The sequence below is a fragment of the Candoia aspera genome, chromosome 3 (genome assembly GCF_035149785.1).
Source record: "Candoia aspera isolate rCanAsp1 chromosome 3, rCanAsp1.hap2, whole genome shotgun sequence".
Classification (NCBI taxonomy): domain Eukaryota; kingdom Metazoa; phylum Chordata; class Lepidosauria; order Squamata; family Boidae; genus Candoia; species Candoia aspera.
In genome coordinates, this window is record NC_086155.1 from 1,388,226 (window position 1) to 1,415,781 (window position 27,556).

The window sequence follows — 27,556 nt, forward strand, 5'->3', positions numbered from 1 at the left end:
TGGCTTTCCTGTGGTTTTTTGTTTTGTTCAGGGAGTCTTTTAAAGTAATTACTTTATCACTGTCAAGCTAAGCTCTTTTAACATCCATTCTATTTTCAGGGGGATTTAGAAGCAGGGCTCTTGATCCTGGAATAAAGAGCTTCAATCCTGGCTCCCTCGAGTGTTCACTCCAAGCCTCCTTTTCTCTTGGGGTGATGCAAGTGACCCAGTCCGCTGTGCCCCAGGGAGAAACGCTCACACAATCAGAGAAGCCTGATCTTGGCACGGGAGGAGGGAGGGGCTGGAAAATGGTTGTTTCCTGCCACTTTGGTTCTAAAGCCAGTTTGGGGGGAAAAGTGCATGTGGCCTGATGATACTGCCATGGACTGAATTTATTTATTTTAGAGAACTTACAGGTAGTCCTCGCTTAAGGACCATTAGTTTAGCAATGGTTCAGACTTACGACAGTGCTGAAAAACCAACTTGCAACAGGTCCTCTCACTAACACGCTGCACCATCCCGCCCGGTCACATGATCACAATTTGGGCGCTTGGCAACCAGTTCGCATTTATGGCCATTGTAGCATCCCACAGTCACGTGATTGCCATTTTCAACCTTCCCAGACAGCTTCCAGCAAGCAAAATCAATGGGGAACCATGTGGTTTGCTTAACGGCTGCCGCAAAAAAGGTCATAAAAGCTGTCAGATTCACTTAAGGACTGCTTCACTTAGCAACTGAAATTCTGATCCCAATTGTGGTTGTTAAGCGAGGACTACCTATATATGGCTGCCTATCTCATCTAATGATCCTAGGTGGATCATAACAATCATTAGAGGGTCTTCTGCCCCTCTTTTACTCCCATGCGTGGTTGTGAGGTGTGTCAGAAGAGCAAAATGGGGGTGTCTGCTTTTGTAGGGATTTTGGTTTTGCACCGCCTGCAGAATCAGATACATCAATCTTTATTGCGGTCACGGACCAGCAGACCGCCAGCTGTGGAAAGGGAGTGGCCTTGTCCCTGTTTGCCACCAAGTGCTTTAGTTAAGTCCCAGGCAATACTGGGGCTCTGACTAGTCCCGCAGGATCCTGGGTGGTCTCTGAGCTTGGTTGTTGGCTTGCAGACCTCTCGTTGCCCGTGAGCAGCAGCGGCCCCACAGTTCAACCCTGAGCTGCAGACACGCTCTTCTGTCGATACCGGGGCCCCTCTGACTGCACTCTCGACCTGTGCGGTGCTCCCATGACAAGCTAACTGCCTGTGACCCAATTTAATTGCGCTGTGCAGTCGGGGGAGATGGGCGGTGGCAAAATTTGATGAATAAAATAAATGTGGCCTAAATGCAGGGCAGCGGATGCTTCTGCTTTCCCTGCCAATTCCTCTCCTGCTTCTTAGCCCTTGGCTCAAGAATGAGGGCTGCACAGCCCTTCAGATTCAGTCTCCAAAAAGTGCCTCACAGCACACATTTAGCCTGGCACCTTTTCCCAGGATTGTGCGGCGCAAGATGGGTGTTGCGCGGCTGTCGCAGCTCCCCTCCACCGGCAAGCCCTTGACTCCCACACCAGCTGCCGCTTTGGAGTGGCTGCCAGAGGCAGCGCGTTGCATCAGCTGGCGGGGATGCGGGCACAAGGGACCTTAGCACCCTGCCGTCATGAAGCCTTAAAGACGCCAACCTCAACCCACAACGGGCAGTTTCTTTCCCTTTGTAGCGCTGCCTGCTGGTTCGGGGAGGATCTTGTTGAACTTGGTGCTTGCTTTTGTGTACAGGTGGTCCCTGCTTAACAACCACAGTTGGGACCATAATGGGGGGGGGGCACGGGGGGTGTAGCTCTTGCTCTAATAGCCCAGCAAGTTGTTCCCCATTTCAAAACGCGTGCAGAATGTCCCAAGAGGCTACTATAATTCTGTTCTTTCTCATTGTGCTGTGTTGGAGGGCCTTCCTGGGGCCGAGTTCAGAACAGAGTTTCTCAATCCCAGCAACTTTGAGATGCGTGGACTTCAACTCCCAGAATTTCCCAGCTGGTGCATGCTGGCTGGGGAATTCTGGGAGCTGAAGTCCACACATCTCAGAGTTGCTGAGACTGAACAGTGGTTTAAAACACGGAGTTGGTGGAAATCCAGTGAAGCCCCAGTGACTGTTCTTCAACGCACCAAATGCAGGGAAGCAGCGATCCTGCAGACCATCCTGCGGCAGGGCAGCGTAGATCAAATAACTCAGGTGCCTTCTCTAACCTGATCCCCAGTAGGTGCATGGGGGCATGATTCCAGGAGGAATGTGCCTCCTCCTCCTCCCCTCAACAGACCCCTTTGGGATCAGTACCCTCATTCCAGGAAGAACCACTCCAAAGCCTGGGGAATGGCCCCAACGTTTGGAAGCCTGTCCTGAAGGTGTGGCTTGTTGGTTGGTTTGACCAGTGGCGATGCATCAAGCTATTGGGAGTCATGCCTTAGCATCACATGTTGCCCTTTGTAACTTGCCCTGTTGGTGGACTCAGGTATGTGGAAATCCCTGCCCTTCCTCTGTGGTAATGCACATTGGTTTTAACTCTCGGAAAGGTTAGCTCTGGGGTGACTTTCCCATCCTTTATTCTACCTCTTAATTGCGCCAGGAGATGCCGGTGCAGTTTGGGAGACACTGGGTGGGTGAACAAGCTGTGGCAAGATCAGTGCTGTGCAATAAGGAGCAGAGGAAGCCATGCGCTTTACGGTGAGCTCTCTATCCATCCTGGGGTGGGGTGGGGTGTGTGAAGCGAAGCCGGAGCAGGGCTTGACAAGCCTCTATAATATTCTGCCAGGTGCATATGTACCCATGGCAAATAATGGAATGCCCACTGCAGAGCAGATACAGATCTATCTCGATCCCTGCTCCAGCCGCCTGCAGCAGATGGAGGAAGACCTGGGTTTGGGCATCAACCAGCCGGCCTTTCCTTCCCAGAACTACTGCGGACTGCTTGAGGATCGGTGCCTGGCTTTTCATCCCCCCTTTCCTCTGCCTGTAATGATTGCCTATCCTGATATACTCAGACTCACAAGCAGATACTTAATGATATCTGATTTATTGATAGAATAGTATGCAAATACAGAGAAAGCTGAGAATGACTAAAAGCGTGCCAAATACAAACTAAAAACCCTCAGCTCCAAATGTAATCCCTCCCCTCGCCCGGCCATAGCAACCACCCCCCTCCCAGGTGCTGTTAACCGTTTTCCACACATCCTGGGAAAGCAACCTTGAACACATGAGATAACCCAAACATTCCAACTCAGCAGCCAAGACATTCCAACCCAGCAGCCAACAGATAACAACTCCCCAAAGAGAAATCCTCCTCCCTCCCGAGATCAAACATGACACTGCCATCCCTTACCACTTAGTTTTGCATGTGGGAGATTCCTTCGGTCTTGTGCCAGCAGGGAGGGCTGGCTGGATGCAAAGGGCCAAGGAAAAATGCGGTTGGCGTACCACGCTGCATGCACCCAAGCCACAGTGGCTTGGAAACCCTGCTCGGTGGCTTTGTGGGGGCAAACCCAGCCAAGTCTCATGCTCCAGGAAACTCTAATTGAGCAAATCCGGCGGCTGATCCCAGATGATAAGCCAGACTGAGAAGCTTTTTGGCGGAAAGCACAATCAAAGCACTTTAAATAAAGGTGAGGCGAGTTCTTGATGCTTACCAAGCACTTCAGCGCAACCCAGTGGGTCTGAAGAGCTCAAGGAGCAAGGCCCCAGGCTTGTGGGAGGGGGCTATCTGGAAGCTGAAGCCTTGTGGCGATTTGGGGGATTGGAGCATTAAACCATTGCCATGAGAACATCTGAAAGTAATGCTATGGTCTCTTGGGAGTGGCGGGCCACTCTTTGAAATCTTAAAACTGGTGGGAAATCGCTGGCCCCCGAGCCACTACAGCGTCCCTCGATCCAAATGTCAAGCTCTCTGAAGGTCCCAAGATTGAGGTGCTGAAATACCATGGCAAAATGATTAACATTCAGAGCTTTCGTTTGTACGTGAACACCAAGGATGGAATTGGCCGCAGTAGGCCTCTGAAAAGCACAGAGCATCCCTTCCCCTTTTTAACAACCCTGTCCTGTCCCCACCGAGAGAATAAGACCAATATCTCCAGACCGAGGGTGGCTGTGTGGGTGGACAATGTGCCTGTTGTGGTCTCTGGAGGTGGACATAAAGATGTGGCATTCCACACACACGGACCCCAAAGGTTGCCTCCACTGATTTAAGAGAGGGCAGGGCGGTCTTGATCCTGGAGGTACCTGCTTTTCCCTGGGGTGAAGGAAAACTATGTTCAGAGGTGCTCTCCCTGTTAACATGTCCCAGAAGTGATGACTCCCCATAATGAAACTTCGGGGAAGCATCTGCAGAGCATTGCTGCCTGCGGGATGAGGTGCTAGAATGGCAGGATTGGACTTCTGGGGGGGGGGGGGGCGGTTAATGTGCGCGTGGCACAGCCAGAGGGCGGAGGTTTGGGCCTGGTCACAGCTGAGGCTGAGCTGCTGATGTCGCCACAGTCAAGCCGTCCGCGTTGTCGCTTGGCCATGGAGGAACCCTTGGCCAAAGAAATCCTGGCAGCAAACGCCCGGCACATTTCCCCCCAAGCTTGCACATTCCCACAGTGAGGTCCTTTGAGAGGAAGAAGTCTGATCCCCTCCCCCCTCCCCTCCCCCCCTAAAATGGGGGTTGTTTCCAGAGGACATAGCGGTGGCTGCACAACGGCCCAACAGTTCCCTGATGACGATAGTGCACTTAGAGGGCGCCAGTTGGGGAAGGGAGCACCGGAGGGTAAGTCAACTTTGCTCTGCTTTCTGAGGTCAGGCTGCAGACCAACTGAGGCCTTCCTCCCGCCCCTGCCTCCTTTCTCCCTAGACCTCTGGCTCTCCCTGCATTCTCTAAAAAACCCCACCCCAGAGCAAGGGGCCTCAGCAAGCCGGACATTTCACAGGGGAGAGCCCCTTCCCTGCAGGGTGCTTTCTGGCACAGACGGAACGTCCTGGCCGGCGTGCAAACCCCTCTCTGGAAGCATGGGGCTGAGCTTCCCCAAGGATGGATGGGCCAACATTGATTGGGCGCCACATGGTTTCCCCGTGTTATGCACGAGCTGTGCTGGCTCCCAGTCGCTTCCCGGGTGCAATTCAGGGTGCTGGTGACCCCCTTCACAGCCCTGCATGGCACCCGAGAGGATCTGCCTGCCCCACCAGGTCAGATAAAGCGGGCAAACTCCAGGTCCCTTCCCTTGAACGCTGCCATCTGACGGGGCCTCTGAGGTGCACCTTCTCGATAACTGCCCCGGCCCTTTGGGACAGTTTCCTGCCTGAGCCCCAGGTGCCCCCCACCCTTCTAGCCTTCTGGAAAGCTGTGAAAGACCTGGCTGTTCCCCCAAGTGATGGAGGAGGCGGCGGAGGATGGGGGCCGAGTCAGAGGGTCCGTAGTCCAGTTTGTCTGGAGCCTGGTGGGAAGGTTTGCCCTCTCTTTCTTTTTCTTTCCCTTTTTATTGTTGTTGCGAGCTGCCCTATAAGTTCAAGAGAGAAAGAAAAAAAGTTCATTCAGCCAACCAACTGGACAAGAACTCTGGTGGAAATCCACAACTCGTACAGGTTTGGAGGCTGGTTAAGATGTGCCCGTGGGATCCTTTCTAATTCTGTAATTCCTGACTTGGGTTTCTGAGTAGATCTCTGGGTGTAAGAATTAGAATTTAGAATTAGAATTTAGAATTAGAATGCTTTATTGGCCAAGTATGATCAGACAGACAAGGAATTTGACTTCGGTGCAAGAGCTCTCAACGTATCCACACATCATCAAAAACAAACAATAGTAAAGCAACAATGTTATTTACTAAAACCATACAATCAAGAAAGAAAAAAAATTGAAGGAAATAACACTACGGCTATCAACCAACACACACTCATATTTAAAAGGAGAATTTATGGACAGCATCCTGCATCTGTTGTCCAACATATGTCCACATTTAACAGAGCATTACCGGTCACATCTTAGCAGTCATGTCTTACCATACATTGTCAATCATTATATCATGCTACATTAATTAGGAGTTCAACAATGGCACAAGGAAAAAAACTGTCCAGATGTTTTGACATACGGTACTCTGTAGCGCCGTCCTGATGGCAGAAGTTGAAGCAGTTTATGTCCAGGATGCGAAGGGTCTGCAGGTGTCTTCCCCGCCCCCCTTTTGACCCTTGCAATATACAGGTCTTCTGTAGAAGGCAGGCGGATTACAATAATTCTTTCTGCTTTAAGTGCTTTGAGGCTGCCTCTCTGAACCCCTGGCGAAGGGGCGGCTGTTACCAGGATTGTTTCAGGGGTGTCCTGGTGACACACGAAGGCACAGTGGTGAGGTGGAGATGAGACATCCTCCGGAAGACCCAAGGGAAGAAGGCGGATGAGGTTGGTCTCCCCTGGAACTGGGTTTGGAAAGGAGGGAGCTCTGCAGAAGAATTCCACACCCCTGGAATTCCCCTAGAATTTGGGGGCAGAAAGAAATTCACCGGAGCATTAAACCTCCAAATTTTTAGCATTTCCAGGCTGTAGATGTGCACAAATAAATTGGTCTCAGAAATCCACTGAAGTCTGCAGAGATAACAACTGAAGGGACCTGAATCCTCAAAAAGGACTCTCAAGGCTTTTCCCTGCTCAAAAGTGTGGTGTGTGGGTGTAATTGCACCGAAAAGAATGGAGACTGGAGGCTGAGTCTCACAAAGAGAAAGTAGGGCGCTGGCTATCTTTATCCAGGAGAAAAGACAACTGGGTGGGGATCAGATATCACTCTTGTGATTAAGTCCAGTGGTGCTTAAAAGTTTGTGAACCCCTTTGAACGTTTAATGTTTCTGCATCAATATGACCTAAAATGAGATCTGTTCTCCACACAAATCCCAAAGTTAGATAAAGAGAACTTGGTTAAACCAACGAGTCAAACACATTATACTCAGCCATTGATTTATGGAGGATGAGCAAGAATCAAGCCTGCCTCTGACTCAGAAATCGAAACTCCTTCTGAGTCAGAGGAGGAAATAGAAACTTAACGGGCTGAAACCAGGAAAGCAAAACTGGAAGATGAGTCAGCAGTGCGGGAAGAGCCTGAGGCGCTGATTGGGCAAGATTTCGGTGGAGGATTTGAATCCTCTAATCAGCGCGCACCCATGACGGGCAGAAAAGCGTGTGAAGGAGAAGGCAGCCCGATTGGCTGCAGAAGGGTCCTGGTGTGTGAAGGATCGGCGTAAAAGGCAGACACACAAAGAGCAAGCTGCCGGAGACAACCGATCCTACAAGCCTGCAGCGTCCACAGAAGAGTCCCTGCCGGCGTTGAAGACAGCGTCTGTTGCCGAAGAGGAATCAGCGCCATCGCTGTCCACTGAAGAGGACTTGAATCCTGCCTCTGCTGCCATCGAGGATCCTCTTATCGCCGAGCCCAGCAACCTCAGCCTTGCTTCCAGTATTGGGCCTCCCTGGTCATCTGGTGCGTGTTTCAAGCACGCTTCCCAGCCGAGTCCAGCGTCTCCAGTCCAGCCCTGCCGTGCCTTCAGTCTGCAGTTTCACCCCGAGTCTTTGGTGCAGTCTTGCAGCATTTCTAGATCGTCGGTCAGCCCCAGGTCTCCTGTGCAGCTTCAGTGCACCTTCGATCTCCAGCCTTGCAGTGAATCTTTGATTCAGCCCAGCCGTGTTCTGGGTGCTCAGCCTTGTTCCAGAGTTTCACACTTACCTGTTTGTGAACCCAATTTGTCACCTAGTCTAGTGCTTCCAGTTGAATCCAGTCTTGCCTGGAGTTTCCAGCCTTGCTCCGAGTTCCTAGTCCAGAGTGTCCAGCCTAGTCCAGGGCTTCCAGCCGAGTCTAGTCTTGCTTCAAGTCCTCAGTCTTGCTTCAAGCCTCCAGTTTCTGGTATCCGGTCCAGCCCAAATATTCAAGTCCAGTCCAGTTCGGTCCTTAAGAAGTCCCGAGGGATCTCACCAGCCTCACCCGGTGACCCAGAGCCAGTCTAATTCGAGTAGCGTTCCAGGTCGAGATCTGCTGTCTTCAGCCTCAGTAGCATCTTGCACTCCAGTCTCTTCCAGCCTCCCAGTCTCCACTGCAGAGTCCTGTTCCGCCACGTTGTCGCCAGCTCCTCCTGCAACCTTGGCAGTTGCCTTGCCGCTGCCCAGTTGGGCTTGAGTGAACTCAGTTCTTTCTTGCTTCAAGGACTTAATTATTGTAAATAGTTATTTAATAAAGAATATTTTTGATATTATCTGCCTGGCCGCCTTTAGTCAGAACAGGACAGGATGATTGATCCCCTTCTTGCACAATGACCCTTTTTTCCTGGGTGTCCCATGAAGGCTGAGGAGGGAATAGGCTATCTGCGATGTGCCTCCAGATTTCAGATGGAGAAAAAACATGGGAACTCAGTCGTTCAACGGTGGAACCCGCAAAGCTGTGGGTTCCCCTTTGCTCATCTGGGATGTTTTCCTTGGGATTCCTGTGCTGAGCAGGTCTTCCAGCCGGAGGATCCCGGGTCCAAACTGCACCAGGGACTTTGTCCATGGGGGAGAAGAAAGATATTTGCAAGCAAAAGCTCAGAGTGTCTCTTATGGTCCCCGTGCATGCCATAATTTTTGGAACGCAATCAGGCATTTTGCTGAGTTGCAGTGAGCCACCCTAATACTTCTAAGCCTCCTCGATGTTGTTGTGATATCCAACCCAAAAAATAGCATGTGAGATTTCTGGTGTTGCCTAGAATTGGTTTCTCTGCTCTTGTTGCACAAAGAGCCCACTGGGGACCCCGGAAGGCCTCCCTCAGCAAGAGGGTCCATGGGATGCCCTCTGCATAGAAGAACAGTGCCAGTAAAGGCACGGCAATTACATGGCTGGGAGCGGGTTCTCCAGTCCACGGGCTGTGCCAGTTTCTGCCAGGGCCTTGATGAGCCCATCTCTGCTATCTTTTTCTCACTTCTAGGAGCCCTGAGCCCTTTGCCCGAGAGCTAAAAAGTTGTTTGCAGAAATGTGAGGCATGACTGGTTTTTGGCTGGCAGTGTGCAACTGCCTGCCATCGTGTGCCAAGCAAAACCCATGCCTGCTTGTTCTTTTTGCTTTGAACGAACCGCCCCGTTCCCTTTTTGTCCTTGGCTGGTTCCAGACTAGAGTGGCTCCTGTGTTGAGCTTTTACACTCTCCGAGGGCTGGCTCTGTAAAATCAAGCACAAAACTTGGCGTAGTCCAGTGTGAGAAAGGAGGCTTTCTGTTTCGAGCGCCTGCAGGTCGTGATCCATCTCCAGGGCTCCCTGATTGCTGTGGATACAGGTGGCGGTCCTGTCAGTGGAGAAAAGAGCGAGGGCCAAGTCAGCTCCTACATCTGAAGGCCCGCAAGGAGCCGCCTTCTGACTCGATGCGGCACATGCTGGGGCTGAGCGCAGAAGCCAAGAGGCGGGGGGCCCATTGGGAGGAGAGGAATCGGAGGCCATGCGCTGCGCCAGGGCCCCGTTTTGCATCAGAAGAAGCTTCCGGCCCTCTTGAAAGCCAGCTCCAGCACTGATGCCGCCTCATGCCAGCCACCTGGGAAAGGCTTTCGTTTGCCATGGCCTTGGACAGGCCTGGGAATGCATTGCTGCGTGGACCTGAAAAGCTTGCACAACTCAGGCTGGTGCACAAAGAACTTTCAGCCCGGGTTAACAAAACACCTTTGTATTCACACATGTTACACCCAAAGCAGTACTGCACTTCCATGGTGGCCGAGGTGCATGGGAATAAATGCCCCGGGTAGGCTCCTGTGACCTGCTAAGACTGTGGCCTGGTTCCTAAAACCCAGCCCTGTTCGAGCCTGGTGAGGGGGGAGGGGAGGTGCTCCTTAGCCTCTGCCTTTTCACTGAAGACTGGCAGATCGGAGTCCACCGCCTTCTCTGTGGGAGTCTCAGGTTCACATCTTCACTGGTACCCGTAAACTGGGTCCCAGTTTGCTTCCAGGTCCAATTCAAGGTGTTGGTCATCACCTTTAAAGCCCTACATGGCATGGGACCGGGTTACCTGAGGGACCGCCTCTTCCCCATATCATCAGCCCGTCCCACCCGGTCGTGCACAGAGGGCATGCTGCAGACCCCGTCTGCAAGAGAACTCCATCTGGCGGGGTCCAGGAGGCGGGCCTTCTCTGCAGCAGCTCCCGCCCTCTGGAACATCCTGCCCCCGGAGGTGAGGTTGGCCCCATCGCTCCTGGCCTTCCGGAGGAGTCTGAAGACCTGGCTCGGGTGGAGAGGGGAATAGATCTACGTGGGGATGGCTGTTCTAGACCACTCCTCCCACATATGGACTGTTTTAGATTCTCCTGCCACTTGGACTTTTTTACTTGTTTACTCTTATTTATATTTATTTGAGTATTTCATATCTGTACACTCTATTTTTTATTGTATGGTGGTTGTTTTAATCAATTATTGTAAACTGCCCAGAGTCCCCCAATGGGAGGAGATGGGCGGGGATGAATCAAATCAATCAATCAATCAATCAATCAATCTTAAAGTTGCCAAGGTTGTGAAACACTGCATTACAGGTAGTCCTCACTTAATGACCACAATTGGGACCGAAATTTCAGTTGCTAAGCAAAGTGGTCATTGAGGAAATCCGACCCAATTTTATGACCTTTTTTGTGGTGGCCATTAAGCAAATCACTATGGGCATTAAGCGAACCACATGGTCATTAAGCAAATCAGGTGGGTCCCCATTGATTTTGCTTGCCAGAAGCCAGCTGGGAAGGTCAGAAATGGCAATCAGATGACCATGGGATGCGAGACAGTCATAAATGCGAACCGGTTGCCAAGCACCCAAATCATGATCATCTGACTGGGGATGTGGCGACAGTCGTAAATGTGAGGACCGGTCATAAGTCAGGTTTTTCAGAACCACTGTAAGTCTGAACCATCACTGAAGGAATTGTCATTAAGTGAGGACTACCTGCACAGCAACAGAGATGGTGTCGAAGAGAGGTCAGTGAGGCCTGGTGGATCCAGCACCCCATTTTCAAGCAGGATCCCCACGTGCTATCAGCTCCGGCTTCTGATCTTCCTTGAAGCGAAAGCCTCTGCTTGCTATTCTTCCCCACTCTGCCCCAGGCATTTGATAGGCTGTGATCTGGGCTTGGAGTGGGGAGCTGCCACCCTCCGCCTAACCCCCTTTGGTAGCCAAAATAAGTGCAGCCCCCCAACACGCACCCAAACACACTTGCTTTTCCAGCAAACTCCATCAAGGGTGCTAATGAGCTGTATGAAGAATTGAACCTTGGTTTTTTTGGTTGTTTCTCTTTTTGCTCTGGCTTGTGAACATTGTATTTCCTTTCCCTTCCAAGTGAAATGGCAGGAAACATTTTTCACCTCCTCTGCCAGGGCAGCTCAGGGCCAGATCCACTTGGGAGGAGCAGAGCCTGCTTCCTGCCGCTGGGGCCTTCCACATCAGCACCGCCGGGCTCGGCTGAGGCAAAGCAAGCTTTGGGCGAAAAGGAGCGATAAGTGGCCTCGTGCCAGGCGGGTGCCCTTCTGCTTCTCCCTCCCGGCTCCAAATGCGGGGCTGGTGGTCACCTTGGGAGGCTCAGAAGCATGAGCAGGGTGTGGACCAGGCAAGTGGAGGTCTCCAGGAAGGCCGGCGAAAGGGCTTCTCCCCCGCCCGCTCCTTGGCTTCGAAGAGGCACAGCAGATGCCGGCCAGGAACTCGAGGCTCGCCCAGCCAGCACCGAGTGGCTGCGGTCAGAAGGGTGGGCTGGAGCATGACATCAGGGTTATTTATGGGGAGGGAGGGGGGAGGGGGGAGGGTCAGGCTGACATAGCTTCAGGCACCATCCCGAAGCAAAGCCTACACAACCGAGTTCGTACATTTTAAGACAAGTCTCTTTAGAAAGCTCCCTGAAAAAATACAGGTAGTCCTTGCTTAACAGCCATTTGTTTAGTGATGGTTCAGACTTACAACGGTGCTGAAAAAAACCAACTTATGACCGGTCTTCACATTTACAACCATTGCGGCATCCATCCCATGGTCACGTGATCACGATTTGTGCGCTTGGCAACTGGTTCGCATTTATGACCATCACAGCATCCCATGGTCATAAGATTGCTATTTTTTACCTTCTTGGCTGGCTTCTGGCAAGCAAAATCAATGGGGAACCGCATGATTCGCTTAACGGCCACCTGGTTTGCTTAACACCCATGGTGATTCACTTAACGACTGCTGCAAAAAAGTCATTAAATTGGGTCGGATTCACTTAATGACCACTTTGCTTACCAACTGAAATTCTGGTCCCAGTTGTGATCGTTAAGCGAGGACTACCTGTAATGCAACAGACCTCCAAGGAAGAGTCACAGCGAGAAAATTAGCCTCCTGTGGATTGTTGTTAAAAGGGACTTCTGAATAAGTCATTGCAACGTTGCAAGGGGGGCTCTCCGGATGTGAACGGCTGTCTTGGCTGGAGGTAAAGAAGCAGGAGAAGGGCAGGGGCTGCAGGAGACTGTCCTGGCATCTTTCGGCCAGGTGGAGCAGCCCCCTGTTGTGACACACCCCGAGAGGACAATCTGTAAATCGGGAATCGACAGGAGTTGCCCGGGCAGGGGGCTGGGGAGCCATAAGTGGTCAAGGCAGTGATCAGCCTTGGTTGAGGAACTGACAGCCAGCCACAGCAAGCACCTTCTTTCTTCTGGGCCAGCTGTCCCACAGCAGGTCCCACAAGGGTGGCCCCACGCTCAGAGCCTGCATAAAGGGGCTTCAAGCCAACGGCAGTGCAAGCAGGGCAGGATTCCTGGACTGGGGTTAACTTCTACCAATCTGCTCCTTGTGGACTAGACTGAAATTTGCAGGGTTTTTTTTATGATTCGAACCATCAAATAAAGCAGCCCAGCAAACATATGAGGTCTAAATTTCTTTATCTGAAAAGGGATATGCAGATTTTCCTTCCAGCTTTATAGGAGCTGGGCTGGCAATTCCTGATTTTTCAGCTGAGTTTCAGGTAAGGGACTAGCAAGGGGGAGAGAGAGAGAGAGAGAAAGAACAAGGGGGAAGAAAGGGGGAACAGGAGAAGGGAAAATGTGCAGCATAAATGGGGGCAGATGGGTCATCCCCAGTTCTTTTGCTTCTGCAACCCGTTGAGAGCCCATGGATCCACCCTGCTGTCTACCACCCTGTCCCCAGGCACACTTCCTTGCACCGGCTGGCAGCGGGGACAGGCAGGGGAATTGACTGACCCAATCTCTGCAGTCGGGACTGATCCCCGTTAGTTCTGGGAAGGAAAATGACGGATCACCCAGCAGCAAGAGCCAAAATGCAGGTGGGAGTAATGGCATCCTGGGAAGATAACTTGTGTTGACCCATTCGCCAGACAGACCTTGGGAGCCAGATGTCCTCTGCAGCCTTTCTGGCTATGAAGCCACCCTGGTGCAAATTGCGCTGGGCTGGATCTCGATTCCATGTCTCCAGATCCATTTTGGAAGTGGCTGTCATCCCTTGATGGGAGGCTGGTAGAAGTTCAGCCAGCAGTCCAGCGGAGAAGACATTTCAGCAACTTAAAAGATTCCTGTAAATCCTTCTTTGAAGGGAAGGTGGAGATTTTCAGGCAGGCCTAAGAATGGTTAAATAATCCCCCGTGTACCTGGCTTGGGAACAGACTGTCTTTCTGGGTTGGACTTCATGGAAGCAAGAAGAGCCATCTCTGCATCAGGGCCAGACCCACAAAGGGCGAGGCGGTTGCCAGAAGCTGCAGAGTTTGGGATCTGTCACTTCTGGAGGACCGATGGCGCAGAGAGAGCAGGGCAACTGCCAAGCCGTGAGCATTAACCTTCTGGCAAGTGTTCCCTGCCCTTGGAGAAGGCTGTCCTCCATGCTGCCTTCTTCTTGCCTGGGAGCAGCCAAGGGCTTCTTGGCGTCAAGTGCTCGCCCCAGCTGACCGCAGTCCGGGTTCTCCTCAATTTTGCATGGCTGGTCAGGCAGATTCATCTCTGATCGGGATAGCAGCCTCTCTCTTGGGAAGAGCCCCCTCGCCCAACCGAGGCAGGACCCTTCTCTTCCTCCGCCTTGCTCAGAGTGGGCTTTCCCTCTGCAGAGGCATTTTTGGAGACAGCACCGAAGGATCAGGTGGCTCATGCAACCCTGATTAAAACAAGAACAACTGGGAGACCCACTCCTTCCAGACCAACCATGGCAAAACTGAAGTAAATATCAGTAGGTTCAGGAAAACCAGCCGAGTTTTAGTTTCAGTATAGTCCCGCCTTGGGCACAAAGCCAGCTGGGTGAACTTGGGCCAGTCACTCTCTCTCAGCCCCAGGAAGGAGGCAATGGCAAACCACTTCCGAAAACCTGCCAAGGAAACTGCAGAGACTTGTCCAGGCAGTCTCCAAGAATCAGAAATGATCAGATGGATTAAAAAAAAAATTACTCTTGGTATCCTCAGTGTCAGAGGCACCTGGGAGGGCAAAGCTAAAATTGCAGCTGCCCCGGCTTTCAGAGGGGCCGCAGCACTGCCGCAGAATGTCCTCCAAGGAGGCTGTCCTCGAAGACAATGGGGCAGTTTCAGTGATAAATGTGCTGGACTACAGTGCCCAGAAACCCTATCCAGCATGGCTATTGGCAGTAGAGAGCCACTTAAGTACACCGTTTGCTGAATAAAAGAAACCTAAACAGTTGGAAGGTGAAAAATAAACTCTTTATTTGAGTGATTGCATAGTAAATTCCCATCTGTATGACTTTCAGCTCTCAGTAATTTGCAAAGATTAGCCCTCAAGGAATTGCAAAGCAAGTAAACACAACACACAGACAGACACACACACCTGCAACATCTTTCCAGATTAGGAAGCATTTGATGGCTTATAAACTATCTTGGTCTCTTGCCTCTATCAACACACTCAAAAAGACTCTCAAGCTGGCTTTGCCAGGGTGTTCTCTGCAGGGAGTAATGGGGCAGCAGCCAAGTGAATTGGGGGGAGGCCTCTGGAGCAGAACTGCTGGCTGAGCTGGGTCTGCAAAGAGCACCAGAGTTCAGGTCAGGAGGTGTGTGGCTGGACTCTACCCGCAACCAGGGGGGAGAAGACATCATGTTCCCTGGAAGCGTCTAGTCCCCCTCAGTGAGACACAGAGGTGCAGCCATCCACCACTTGACACACTCCAGATGGCCTGGGCTAGACTCGTCCTCCCTCAACCCAGCCGTGTTGAAGAACCATAGACCAGCACATCTGGACAAGGCTGGTCTGGACCTTCCCAGCCGGTCCTGCTCTGCTCTGACCCCGCTCCCCACCTCCTCCGCTCGTTCATCCATCATTCGTGCTTGCCTTGCCCATCTTTGGGTGTGTTGCTCAACGGCTGCCAACTGCTTTCCTCCACAGGGGAACAAAAACTGGCTGGGCTGACTTAGAACCCGTCACGCAGCTGGAAAGGCACAGCACCAGGCAGCTGGGATTCGCAGCAAGCCACGCCTCGGGCGGTGGAGCGCCAAAGCCTCGGGCAGGTGGCTGGCACCGCCCTGTGAAGGCCGGTCCTGTGCAGAAATGGTTTGGGAGTGTGCAGGGAGACCAAGCCTTCCTCCCTGCATTTCTACCCCTCTTCCCGTTGCCTTTCCAATTTCCAGAGGAGTCGTTCTTTGGGGAAATCTCTGAAGGTGGCGGAGGCGGAGTCTGACCAGCCACCGACTCAGTGCTGGCCTCTCTTTGCAGGCAATTCTCCTGCAGCCTCCCTGGCTTTGCTTTCTGCCCGGAACCCTCTGCTTGCCACGTTGGGTGTTTTTGAGAAGGGAACCCCCCAACGGCACTCAAGGAGGAGGCCGAGCAGCAGCCGGGCGACGCAACACCGTTGCTTCTTTTAAAAATACTTTTTTGGTAGACAGTTTAATGAAGGTTTAGGCCTCTTCAGCCACCGTTGATGGATTTTCTGCCTCCCACCCCTCCTCTTCTGCTCCGTTCCTGACCTGCGGTAGGTTCCTTCCAAGGGCTGAAGGAACAAAACACCACACAGGAGACACATGTGTATAAAAAACAGAGAAATTTCCCTTCCCCTTCCAGGGAGCGGGGTGGAAGTCATGTACAGGTAGTCCTTGACTTACGACCACAATTGGGACCGGAACTTCCCTTGCTAAGTGAGGTGGTTGTTAAGTACCCGATTTTACAACCTTTCTGGCTGCAGCCGTTAAGCGAATCACCAGTCGTTAAGTGAATAATGTGGTCGTTAAGCGAATCTGGCTTCCCCCATTGACTGCTTGTCAGAAGCTGGCTGGGAAGGTTGCAAATGGCGATCACGTGACTCCAGGATGCTGCAACCGTTGTAAATACATCCCAGTGGCCAACCGCCTGAATTTTGATCACATGACCGGGGGGATGCTGCGATGGTCATAAGTGCGAGGACCAGTCACAAGTTACTTTTTCAGCACTGTCGTAACGTCGAATGGTCACTGAATGAATGGTTGTAAGTCAAGGACTATGTGTAAAACCTCAACCTTGGGATCTTGCAGTCTTTCTAACCTAGTGTTTTTCAACGATGGCAACTTGAAGATGTGTGGACCTCAACTCCCAGAATTCCCCAGCCAGCTAGGCTGGCTGGGGAATTCTGGGAGTTGAAGTCCACACATCTTCAGGTTGCCAAGGTTGAGAAACACTGCCCTAACCTGATTGCTTGAGGGGAAGTGGTCTGCTGGAGCCTCCCACAGACCCAAAATCATGGGCTTCGTGGTCCCTGCAGCAGTCTGAGAAGAGGATTGAGCAGCTGTGAGAAATCACCCCTCGAATTCTCGTTGGAAAAGCCACAGATGGTCAAGCAGACAAAGCCAGGAGTTTCATAGTCCAGGGGAAAGGCAGGGCCTGAAGAGCGAAGGGATTTGGACCTCTAAACAATAAGCTGTCAGGGGTGCTTTAGGGACTATGTAGTCACGGAAGCAATGGGGCATTTCTTTCATGTCAGGAGGGTGCAGTGGTAGCCAAAGCTCCACAGGGGAAACGGAAGAGGGAGATTGCAAAGCCAAATGCGCAAGGCTGACCACCTTCCCCTCCCCACCCCACCCCACCCCACCCCACCCCACTTTCCCATGGGCTGCCATGCCAGCGGGAGGCACCGGATGTTTCCATTCTGAATGTTTCTGACATCTGGGAGGACATCAGGAAGTGGGAAGCTGAGGGCCGACATGTGTCTCCCCATGGAAGAGGTGTCTGTGTCCCTCTCTTGAGGATTTCAATGACCGAAATGATGGTGGGGGGCGTAGGAAGGAATTACTTAAGATAGCCACTCCCCTTCGGCCTGACGTCATGGCCCATCCACGACATGCGACCAAATGAGGGGGCAAACCTCCTAATAGGATCAAAGGGCTCCACAAGGGGGCGTGCAGGATCTGGGACCTCTGGCGGGGCAGGCAGACCACCTCCCTGAAGGCAGAGCAGAAGCGTTGCAAAGGTCTGGTGCTCCTGCTTGTGCACCATGGGTGGAGCACTGCAACATGCCCCCTGTCTGCAGCCTCGTCAAGTCTAGGATGTTTGGGGTGCCTGTGGGTCAGAGCCCTCCAACCAGCTGGGGTGGGGGGGCTCGGCCTGTCTATGGGGCAGTGCCAAGTTGCCAGTCTCTGGTGGGCAGGGGAAAAGAAGCATTGGGAAGGCGGGTGCGGCTAGGGGTGCAGGTAGGAAAAGGCTCCCCTGCATCTCAGGGGCTCCGGGAGTTGTTTGATGATCCGGCTGAGTAGCCGCAGGCCGAGCCCAGGGCTTCTTGCATCAAGGCGCGCTTCCTCTGGGCTGGGGGGCGATGATGACGTTTCGGTAGCCCTTCACCCCCTTCAGCTTGTCGCTCTCAAAATCCACCACCAGCTTCCGCAGGCCGGACTGCTGAGGAATGAAGTCCATCCTCACTTTGGCTTCCCCCCTGGGCTCAACGGGGTTTTCGCTGGGTAGGAGGGGAAAGCACAGGTCAAGAGGGGAGCCTGCCCCAGGTCTCAGCGGCTGGGGGCCACGGTCAGGCAGCCCCCAGGCCACGATCCTGTCCCCCAGTCTACCTCCAACCTCGCTCCTTCTACCTCTGCCTCCCCATCCTGCATTGGACCACAAATCCTAGGACTACAAGCCAGGGGCACTGTGTTGGGGAAGGGGACTATGCTATTTGCCCATTAGACCGAACCACATCGAAGAGTTTGATTCTTCCTTAATTCGGAAAATCCAATGTCAGGTTGGAATCTGCCTGTCCTCTTTCCATGGGTTTCCCCATCCATTCGGGGGTGTCTGCAGGGTGCGGTCAAAACGGTCAAGTGTTTGGCTGCTCCACCTGCTTTTTATGAGTGTGATTCCATGTATGTGCGACACACACCCACAAAAAGGCAGCGCTCCGATTGCACGGTCACAGATGCCCCTCATCCACTGTTTCCTTTTAAACAGCTGCTTGTCCTCCCTCCCCCCCACATTAGACCTATATCATCGTCTTTAACATTGGAATAAAGTCTGCTCTGGAGAAGCAGAGAAGGTGGGTGGATGTCCTGGGTGGGGCCTGCTACTCAGTGCAGGAACAGCCGGCATCTCATGAGCAAACCCTGGATTTTTTTTCCAAGGGTGCACCATCTGCCTTTGCTCATTTTAGCTTCTCCCGTCCCAGGACCACTTTTCTTTGGGGGGTCTTACCCATTTTGGTCTAGAGATTCCTGCATGGATCTTGCCACCTTCTGCTAGGAAAAAGGGACTTGTGGTCCCCAAGAAGTGAGGTCCTTTGTCCAGGGCCCTTCCCACAGCCTTTGCTGCCATCCTTCAGCATCCTCCACGGTGCGCCATCCCCCCCACCCCCGTAATTCCACATGGGAGCGCTTCCACACCACTAACGTTAGCATGCTCCAAATTCTCATAAGCAGTGGAAGGTGATCCCTGATGGGTGTCGCTTCTCCTGATTTGAAAGGCCGAAAACCAGGGGCCCAAAATGACCATGTCACTCCCAGTTGGCAGAGGACTTGCCCAAAGGGAAAGAAAGGAAAGACGTGGAAACCATCAGGCCCAGGGAAAGGACGAAGTTCGAAGTCTGTGTGCTCTCGCTTCTGTTCCTTCCTCCCAGCTGTAAGCAGGGAAAGGCGTTGGCCATTGCTGGCCACCCAGACCCCGAGTTGCACGGCCTTTCCAAAAAGGACAGCAGGGGAGGGGCTTGGGAAAGGGCCGGGCAGCATTTCAGGGAGGCGTTGACTCTTAGAGTTGGAAGGGGCCTTTGAGGCCATCCAGTCCAACCCCTGCTCAGAGCAGGCATCCCAATTGAAGCATCCCAGACCCACGGCTGTCAGACCTGCCCTCGCCCGCATGCTCTCTCTGGGCAACGCTGCCAACTGCCATTCCCACTACGAAGCTCTGAGAACCACGAGGAAACACTTACAGCCACTGCGTCTTCTGTCCCCCGGTGAGTCCGGCCCCTTCCATGGTGAAGACGCAGCCAGCCAGGGGTGTGGGGAGAGGGTTGGTCAGCGTGAGCTCCGCCACCAGTTTGCGCTTCTGCATGGGCTCCCCCAGGACCTGCCCGTCGGAAAGAGGAGCAGCGTCATCCTCTGTGAGCGTTAACCCGGAAATGCAGCCGCTGATCATGGCTGGGTTTGCGCAATATGTGTCCCCAGGGCCAGATGGAGCCCCATCCACTGCAGGTGAAGCGTGCTGCACAAACACAGCCAACTTGCAAGCAGGCTGAATCCAGCCTCTCACGGCTGGAACGGGGGGGGGGGGGCAGCTGTTGCTTTGGGGCCGGGGGAGGCTCCATTGCAGAGGAGACGCAGCAGGACCCACCTGCTTGAGGGCATCCGGGGAATCCAGCTTTGGAGGACAAGGGGCCCTCACCCAGGGCCCGCTCAGAAGCAATGCAAGGAGACAAGATTGTGGCCATTCTGCCCACCCTCCCCCCAGCCGTTCTTTCCTGGGTCTCTGGACGCTGGCACAGAACAGGGGGTCCCAGGTGGCTAAGCCCACCCCCTCAGGGCATTCCAGCCACTAATGGGGCAATGAGAGGTCTGAGCCATCACAAGAGTCATTTCAGCTGCCCCACCCGGATGTGACAGGTTGCTCCCCTTGCCCTTGGGTGCCTTCCCTTCTCCTTGGCAAAGAGGCCAAGCACAGGTCACCCCCCGCAAAAGCCCCTGAATCGCCTCACCCGGATTTTGATGTCGGGATTCTTGACGTGGATGTCTCTCACCCCAAGCAGGATCTCCTGGGTCTCGTACTGCTGCAGCACCGCTGTCACTCTGATCATGTTGTCCTGGGTCAGGCAGCCCCCGTACTTCTCGTACAGAATGCGCAGGGGAACCTCCTTTTCTGGAGAGGAGGATGGAGGCACAAGGACCAGGAGTCAGGACTCCGCAGCTCCCCAGACTGAAGACACGGAACGTGCAGCCAGGGAGATCTTCCACACAGCCTGAGCAGGGATGGAGTGCTTGCAGACTGGCATGGGGGGGAGGGGGGGCTGCTCTGAGCTGGGCTTGATCAGCAGGGATTTCACAGCCATGTCTTTTGGGCCACAGAATGTGACCTGCCACGGCCTTAATCTGGAATGCTTTTTTTTTAAACTTCCCAGCAAGCCAACTTATTAACATTAGCTTTTCACTTATTAATAATCTATTGACCTTTATCCCCCCCCCCGTATGTGTAAATTTATTTCCAGTTTCCCATTTGCAAAATTAATCAATTCCCTTCTTGCAGAATGACCCCCTTTTCTCTGCATGTTCCAAGGAGTTTGAGGGGGGAATATGGCGATTTGTGATGCTGATCTGGAATTCAGGAAGGAGGTGATGGCAAGAAGGCATCTGCAAAGTCACTGGAGGGAAGCCAGGGGCGTCCACCGAGGGGGTCAGAAAAATCAAGAAGGGGGCTGCAACCAGCTGATCAAAGCTGCTCTCTTGACCTTTTTGATCCCCCTTTGCAGAAACCCCCTGAAAGGGGAAGGAAGGGAGCTCCAGGGGTGGGGCAGAAGAGGACTTTCCACCTCTTTCTCCTACAGCTGGGCACTTGTTGGGGAAAGACAGCCCTCTTCTTCCCTGGGGGCCAGTAAGCCCCCCCACCCACCCACCTTGCAGCTAACCCTCCACACCTGCCTGCAGAAAGCAGCTAGCCGGCATCCACCCCCCACCCACAGCTTGCAATGAGGCTGCTGCTAACCTCTGAGCCTGCCCACTGGCCGCAGAGGGCCCTGACCGCTCGCCCGGCTGTGCCTCATTCGTCACTCTTCTGGACAGGCAAACCCAGGGATGGACCGGTGAGCTGTCAGGCCTTTCCGCTGTGCTCCACACACCGGCTGCAAATTAGGCAGGTGTTGAAGGGCATTGCCAGAGCAGGAGAGGCCTGATGTTCCAGTCAGATATGGTTGCAACCCGGAAGTGAGCCTCTAAGGCAGTATTTCCCAACCTTGGCAACTTTCAGATGGGTGGACTTCAACTCCCAGAAGGTTGGGAAATACTGCTCTAATATGCCAGGAGCCTGGGCAAAAAAACATACTGGAGCAGAAATGCCATCCACTTTGCATGCCACATGAAACTTGCTCAGGTTTCCAAGGCCAAATTAACCCCCAGGCCAAGGGAAGTCCTGGACCGAATCAATATTCTCAGCATCTCTTGACTGCCAGTCCCGAGCAAGATGGATGAGCAAGCCGAACTTTCAGCTCGGCAGACGGAAACGCCGAAGCCGGCCTTTACCTGCACGTGGCTCCAGGTTGACATTGAGCAGGTCTTTGCTTCCACACTCAGGGCCCAGCGCCCCGTTGTAGCTCACGGTGCAGGCGGAAACCTTCAGCCGGCACAGCCGCGCCTTGGGCGTATTGTTGTTGATGACGACGATGACGTCGAAGTTGCATCCGTTGTTCATGCCCTCGGAAGCCTTGATCCTGAGTGACAAGCCTTCCTCTGGCGGGGTGTGGGTCTTCTCATGCTTCGCCTTGTCGAACGCTGCCCTCTCTTCCTCTGAATCTACCAGCAGAAGCAGCAGCAAAGGGAGGGCTGGGAGGGCAGTGTCCCTCTCCCCAGCTGCACAGGAGCAATTCTCACCCCCTCCCCTCTGAGCCTCATTTCTAAAGAAACCCTGCACTTGCTTAAGCGCTCCAGGTGGCCACACAACGGTGCATGTACAGAATGTGGAGGAAAATCACCCAGACCTAAGTTTCCTGATCATTCCTGAATACTTGCCTTCTTCTAAACCAGTGTTTCTCGACCTTGGCAGCTTGAAGATGGGTGGACTTCAACTCCCAGAATTCCCCAGCCAGCCAAGGAGCAGTTGAAGTCCACCTTCAAGCTGCCAAGGTTGAGCGACACTGCTCTAAACCTTCTGGGTCAGAAGCCCGTTTGTTCCCTGCCAGGATGCGCTAAAGATGCCCACCCAATTTTCTCACAGCCCCCTCAAGCTGCTTTAGGTACCTTCATGATGTTTGTAGTTGTGAGTGATGTCATCTTTGGTGTCTTTCCCCACGCTCTTTGTGCTGATCTTCTTGCCCACAATGGTGGGGTGCATGGTCTTTTTTCGGGACATGTCGCTCTGGAGCATCAGGTAGGCCACCTCCGCATTCACCTCGGCAAAGACGAACTTCACGTCATACTTATGATCAAGTTCCCCCTCCTTGACGGCTTTCACTGGAGTAGGGCCACAGCAGTAGACTCCTGTGGAGCGAGACAAGTTTTCAGCGGGCAACGAGGCCATTGGCTGTGGGAATCAGCAACTGAAGATGCAGGAGTCATTTAATTCCATCTCCAGCGATAGAAATGATCTCCCTGGATGGAGATGGAGGTCCTGCAATTTATGAATTTGTGAAGTTGCTGCATCTGGGGTTAACAGGGCCCATCAAGTTCAGCATTGCTTCTTCTCTCAGGCTGGACAGGAGCCTTCCCACCTGCCAAGTTCCTTTCCACAGAGATTGGACCCCAAATTTTCTGTATGCAAAAACTGACTTTGTGGAGGCCTCCAAGAATAAAAGGGCTGTAGACCAGTGTTTCTCACCCTTGGCAAATTTAAGATGCCGGCTGGAGAATTCTGGAAGTTGAAGTCCACACATCTTATAGTTGCCAAGGGTGAGAAACGCTGCTGTAGACTATAGCAGGAAAAAAATACTGAAACAAAGTTGAGCAAACTCCTTCCAGACTGTTGCAAAGAAGGCTCCGCGGATCTGTCCAAGAGGTCACCAGCCGCTGATCTCAACTTACGTCTCTGCGGGGGGTGACACCGGGTTGATCATGCCTGGGCTCAGAAGCTAAGCAGGGCCAGTGGGACACGGCTCATACTTGGATGAGAGACTAGGGCCATAGGCTAGATTGGGATGTTGGAAAAACACCTGGAAGAAGGCAGTGGAGAACTACTTTGGTCTTCTTGCCAAGACAATCACATAGACATGTCCATGAAACTACTCGGAGTCAAGCTCAGCTCCAGATTTGTAGCTGAGCACATGTTCATCCTAGAGAAGCCTCCGGATTCAGCCGTGGGGTGGGGAATCTGAGAATGATGATAGGATAGACTTCCACCAAGAACTATCTTCCGGTCAGATAGAGCAACATCTGGACTTGGCATGTAATGCCTGCTCCACCAAAGATCCTTTTTTAGCCTTCAGGAGAACTGGAAACTCAGTTTTTCCATCACTCACCCTCACTTTTCTCCTGAGGAGTTGGGTCCAAGGCCTGCCAGCCGTCATAGCCGCTTGGAAGGTCTGGACGGCTCATCCAAGATTCCACCCAGCAGTGATAGTTCCTGGGTCAAGGAGGGAGGGAGACCGAGAAAGAGAGAGAGAGAGTGATTGGGGAGATCCCAGGAGAGCCTCCTCCACACTCCTCCAAAGGCTAAAACACGGTGGATGGTTCCAACCCGCTCCCAGTGATAAGAAGCCTGGTTTCACTGCACATTCTCCTTCATGGGACAGGACAAGATGTCCTCAACAGAAAGATGAAGGAAAAGACCAGAAAGTACTTTGCTTGGGGAATGCTGTTGCTCCTCCTTCTCCTCTGGTTTCCATAAAGACAGAAAAAATCTCGAACTGCACAATTGGAAGGTGGTTGGGATAGTGGACATGCACAAAGTTCCAGACGGCACATCAGAAAGAGCCTTAGCTTTGTGCTGCGACTGGAGAGGTCCCAAAACACCAGCTTCTCATCCGCCCTCGCCAGGGAGCAGTGAAGCCCAATTAAGACGGCAACTGATCCCATGGAAACAAGCAGGATAAAAGCATCTGGAGGGGTCAAGGGAGGCCGTGGGACGTCCCACGCATCATGAGGTCATTGTGCAAATGACATTAAGTCACAGTATGGTTTGTGCAAGACTGTCATGATGCAAGCATAATCTGTTTCCCATTTTCCACTCCCTGGATATTGACTCCAAGGAGGCAGACCAGCTTTCCTATTGCTCCGTTCCCCGTTTCTCACAATTTGGCTGTTTGGGACCTCAACAGGCTGACTCCCAGAGGAGTCACGCTGCCACCACGTCTTAGTCTGGAAGCCTCTTGCTTGGGGGTGCGTGGGTTAAAACTGCTGGAACTCTGGGGTCCCCCAAGGTGACCTCATTGCCCAAGGCCTCCCTTGGGGATGGCCAGGCTCTCTGCTCCAGCTGATGCTTAACGTTTTTTAAAAATTAAAATGAAAAGCAACGGTTCTTATCTCCACGAAGGCCCCCAAACTTCCTTAGAATAGTCTAGAGAAAAGGATGAACGTTATCAGGGATGGTAAAGGCCATCCTGTGGGAGAGGAAGTATCACGCTGGCAAACTGTGCTTTGGGAAGAGACATGGAGGCTTTTTCTAGACTTGCCTGGCCTCCTTGGAGAGAGTTAAAAGGTGTGTGTGTGTGTGTAAATAATACGTGAATTCCCTCCATGGCTAGGGAGGGAAGGGCAAATCCTCCCCAACCCTTATACAACTTGAGAAGGAGAAGTTACGAATTAGGAACTGGTAGATGAGTGTTCAGACCTTTAAAGAAATGCTTGTTTGCATTCCGACTGGGAGCGCACCATGGGAAAGATAAATGTTGCTTGCCCAGGGCTGGAGTGAACGTGGGGCTAAATCCAGGGGCTGCAACTGCAGAACACTGGGCGGAGGCTGAAGAAAGGGAAGGGCAGGACACGAGCTGAGGAAGTGGGAAAGGGGAGTCACAGCACTGAGTCACCACATCTGGCCTGTGGGGCAGACCGGTGAGAGGGAGTTGCACATGCAAGCTCAGCAGCTCTAGTGTCCTGAAATGAGGGAGGGCGCTTGCAAGGTCCACTTCCTGCCCAAAAGGACAAGGTTTAGCACTTAAGACCCTTCGCTCGCTCACTCGCTCCCCCTTGCAGGTGGGGATTGTAGGCGGACAGCCATTGTTAGCCTGCGGTAGCCCAAAATCAGGAGGCGCCTGGGAGCGCCTTTGCAAACTGACCCATGTGACCCACAAACACCAACTAGCAGTCAGAAGACACGATGACAACTCCTTAATCTCACAACACAAGGACAGACTCAACCATACTTTCAGCTGGGAAACTGTCAGCATCCTAGACCAGTGTTTCTCAACCGTGGCAACTTTAAGCGGTGTGGACGTCAACTCCCAGAATTCCCCAGCCAGCAATGGGGAATTCTGGGAGTTGAAGTCCACACCGCTTAAAGTTGCCAAGGTTGAGAAACACTGTCCTAGACCAAGCTAAATCCAAAAACACAGGGCAGCTTGGCACTCAGCCAACTCAGCCATCAACAGGCACACAGAGGTAAACAACATTTACACACCATTCGAAAGAGACAGTAAAAAAGCTAAAAAGGAAACAGAAAGATCAGAACACGTCCTCTCCAGCAGCCCACACCCAGAGAAGCGAAGATTAACACAGGATTAACACCAGGCAAGCAATAAACAAGCAATAAACAACAGCCTAATCAAGGAACTACCAACACAGACAGACAAACAATCAATCAATCAGTAAACAACAGTCTAATCAAGGAACTACCAAAGAGAGAACAGCACCCCCACCAAGACTGGCAGGGCAAGCTGCTGTATATAAACAGGGGGCAAACCCCACCCTCCCTCGCACTGATGATGCTGCCTAGACGGGCAACGAAGCATCTGCAAGAGAACAGCCAAGCTCAGAGAGCAGCAAGGACTCCACAGTTCAGCCTGAGCTACCGAGAGTCTCTCCTCTTGGGACCCATGTTAGTATTTGTTGATCAGTCAAAAGCCTACCCCTTCTCATAGAATGATTAGTCTGAAAAGGTGCTCCCAGCTGATCTCCTCTCCATTTCAGTGCTTCCCCCGTGCAGCTGTTTGTTCCCCTTCGTCTCCTTCCAGGGCAACCCACAGCTCAGGGCAGCCCTCCCAAGTGAAGGGAGCAAATCTGCCGGATCTCCAAGGCGCTGAGCTGCAGAGCCAGCCCAGCAGCTGGGGCGGATTGCTGCCTCTGGGTCTCAGCCACCCAACAGCTGGACCCACTCTAGCCTAGCTGAGGTTGCCCAGGAGCTCAAGCCATCAGCAGTTGGGAAGGCACTGAAGCAGGTGGCCCCAGTGGTTGCAGCCCAGCCTTGGAGGTGGCTGGAGCAGCAGAGGGGCGCAGGAAGACCCCAGTCTACCCAGGTCAAATCTCCCATGAAGAGAGAAAGGCTTCTTTTGATCCCTGCCCCATTCAAAGAAATAAACGGGAGGTGCCCGAGTAGCACCTCGGACATGCCAAGCCCCCGGTCACCCGTTGAATGACGGTCACTCGCCCAAGCTTTACCGCAGGACTTGAGGCAGGAGACTTGGCCCCGCTTCCCTTTACGGAATGCCAAGGGAAGGGACGGCGCTTGGAGCCACAATTATGTGGGCAATCTGACCCGCGAGCCCCGATGCCGGCCTCCCAAGCCCCCCACCTCACCAGATGAGCTCTCGGTTCCCCCGCTGCAGCTTCCCGTTCTCGTCCAAATACTGCTCTATGATCAAGTTGCCGTTCGTGTCGTGGGCAGAGTTATAGTTGGTCACCACACGGGAAGGGATCCCCAGGCATCGGAGCACTAGGCAGGCAGGGGGGAGAAAAGTCCAAATTAATTGGGCGCTTGTCCTCTTTGCAGAACGCCCCAGCCTGGTCACGTTCTGGAAATCCAGGCAAGAGATGGTTAACTTCATGCTTGTTTGTTTGTTAACTGACACTTGCCTTCCTCTTTGTAACAGTGCTTTTGAGGTGAAGGTGGATGAACTTGCAGGGACGGAAAGGGGACAGAACGCAGACCCAGGTTCCCAAAATGTGTTCCACGTAAGGCAAAAGGAGAAGAGTTTAGCTGAGCAACTGGGCAGGGCTCTAAATCAGGGTCTCCCAACATGGGCCACTTCCAGGTCTGTGGACTCCAAGTCCCAGACTTCTCTGCAGTGGCTACTCCGGCTGGGGAATTTTGGGAGTTGGTCCTCACACGTGGAAGCTGCCAGCTTTGAGAAACACTGCTTTAAATATTCTTCATGCCAGTGGTGTCTGCCATGGCCACCCTCTTGACTTTTTTGATGCCCCACAGACCCCTTGCTCATGTCTAATACAGGTAGTCCTCGACTTATGACCATATGTTTAGCAACTGTTCGAAGTTACAACAATGCTTTAAAAAGTGACTTGAGACCGGTCTTCGCACTTATGACTGTCTCAGCATCCCTGTGGTCATGTGATCAAAATCCAGGTGCTTGGTAACTGGCTCACACTTACGACAGTTGCAGTGTTCTGGGGTCGCATGATCAC

The 27,556-nt window shown here is 52.8% G+C and overlaps 1 protein-coding gene across 1 annotated transcript in view; it reads right to left on the bottom strand.

Moving 5' to 3' along the window:
• Positions 1-14,595: 14,595 nt before the first annotated feature.
• The window catches only part of TGM2 (transglutaminase 2), a 41,567-nt gene continuing 28,606 nt past the window's right edge, over positions 14,596-27,556 (bottom strand). Inside the window, exons 7-13 of the mRNA XM_063296796.1 lie at positions 26,714-26,849; positions 23,503-23,606; positions 22,289-22,528; positions 21,575-21,844; positions 20,041-20,201; positions 19,279-19,415; positions 14,596-17,823 (exon numbers count right to left, since the gene is read on the bottom strand). Of these exons, the coding sequence (XP_063152866.1) occupies positions 17,655-17,823; positions 19,279-19,415; positions 20,041-20,201; positions 21,575-21,844; positions 22,289-22,528; positions 23,503-23,606; positions 26,714-26,849 (1,217 nt within the window). The 3' untranslated portion in view covers positions 14,596-17,654. The remainder of the gene's footprint in view (positions 17,824-19,278; positions 19,416-20,040; positions 20,202-21,574; positions 21,845-22,288; positions 22,529-23,502; positions 23,607-26,713; positions 26,850-27,556) is intronic.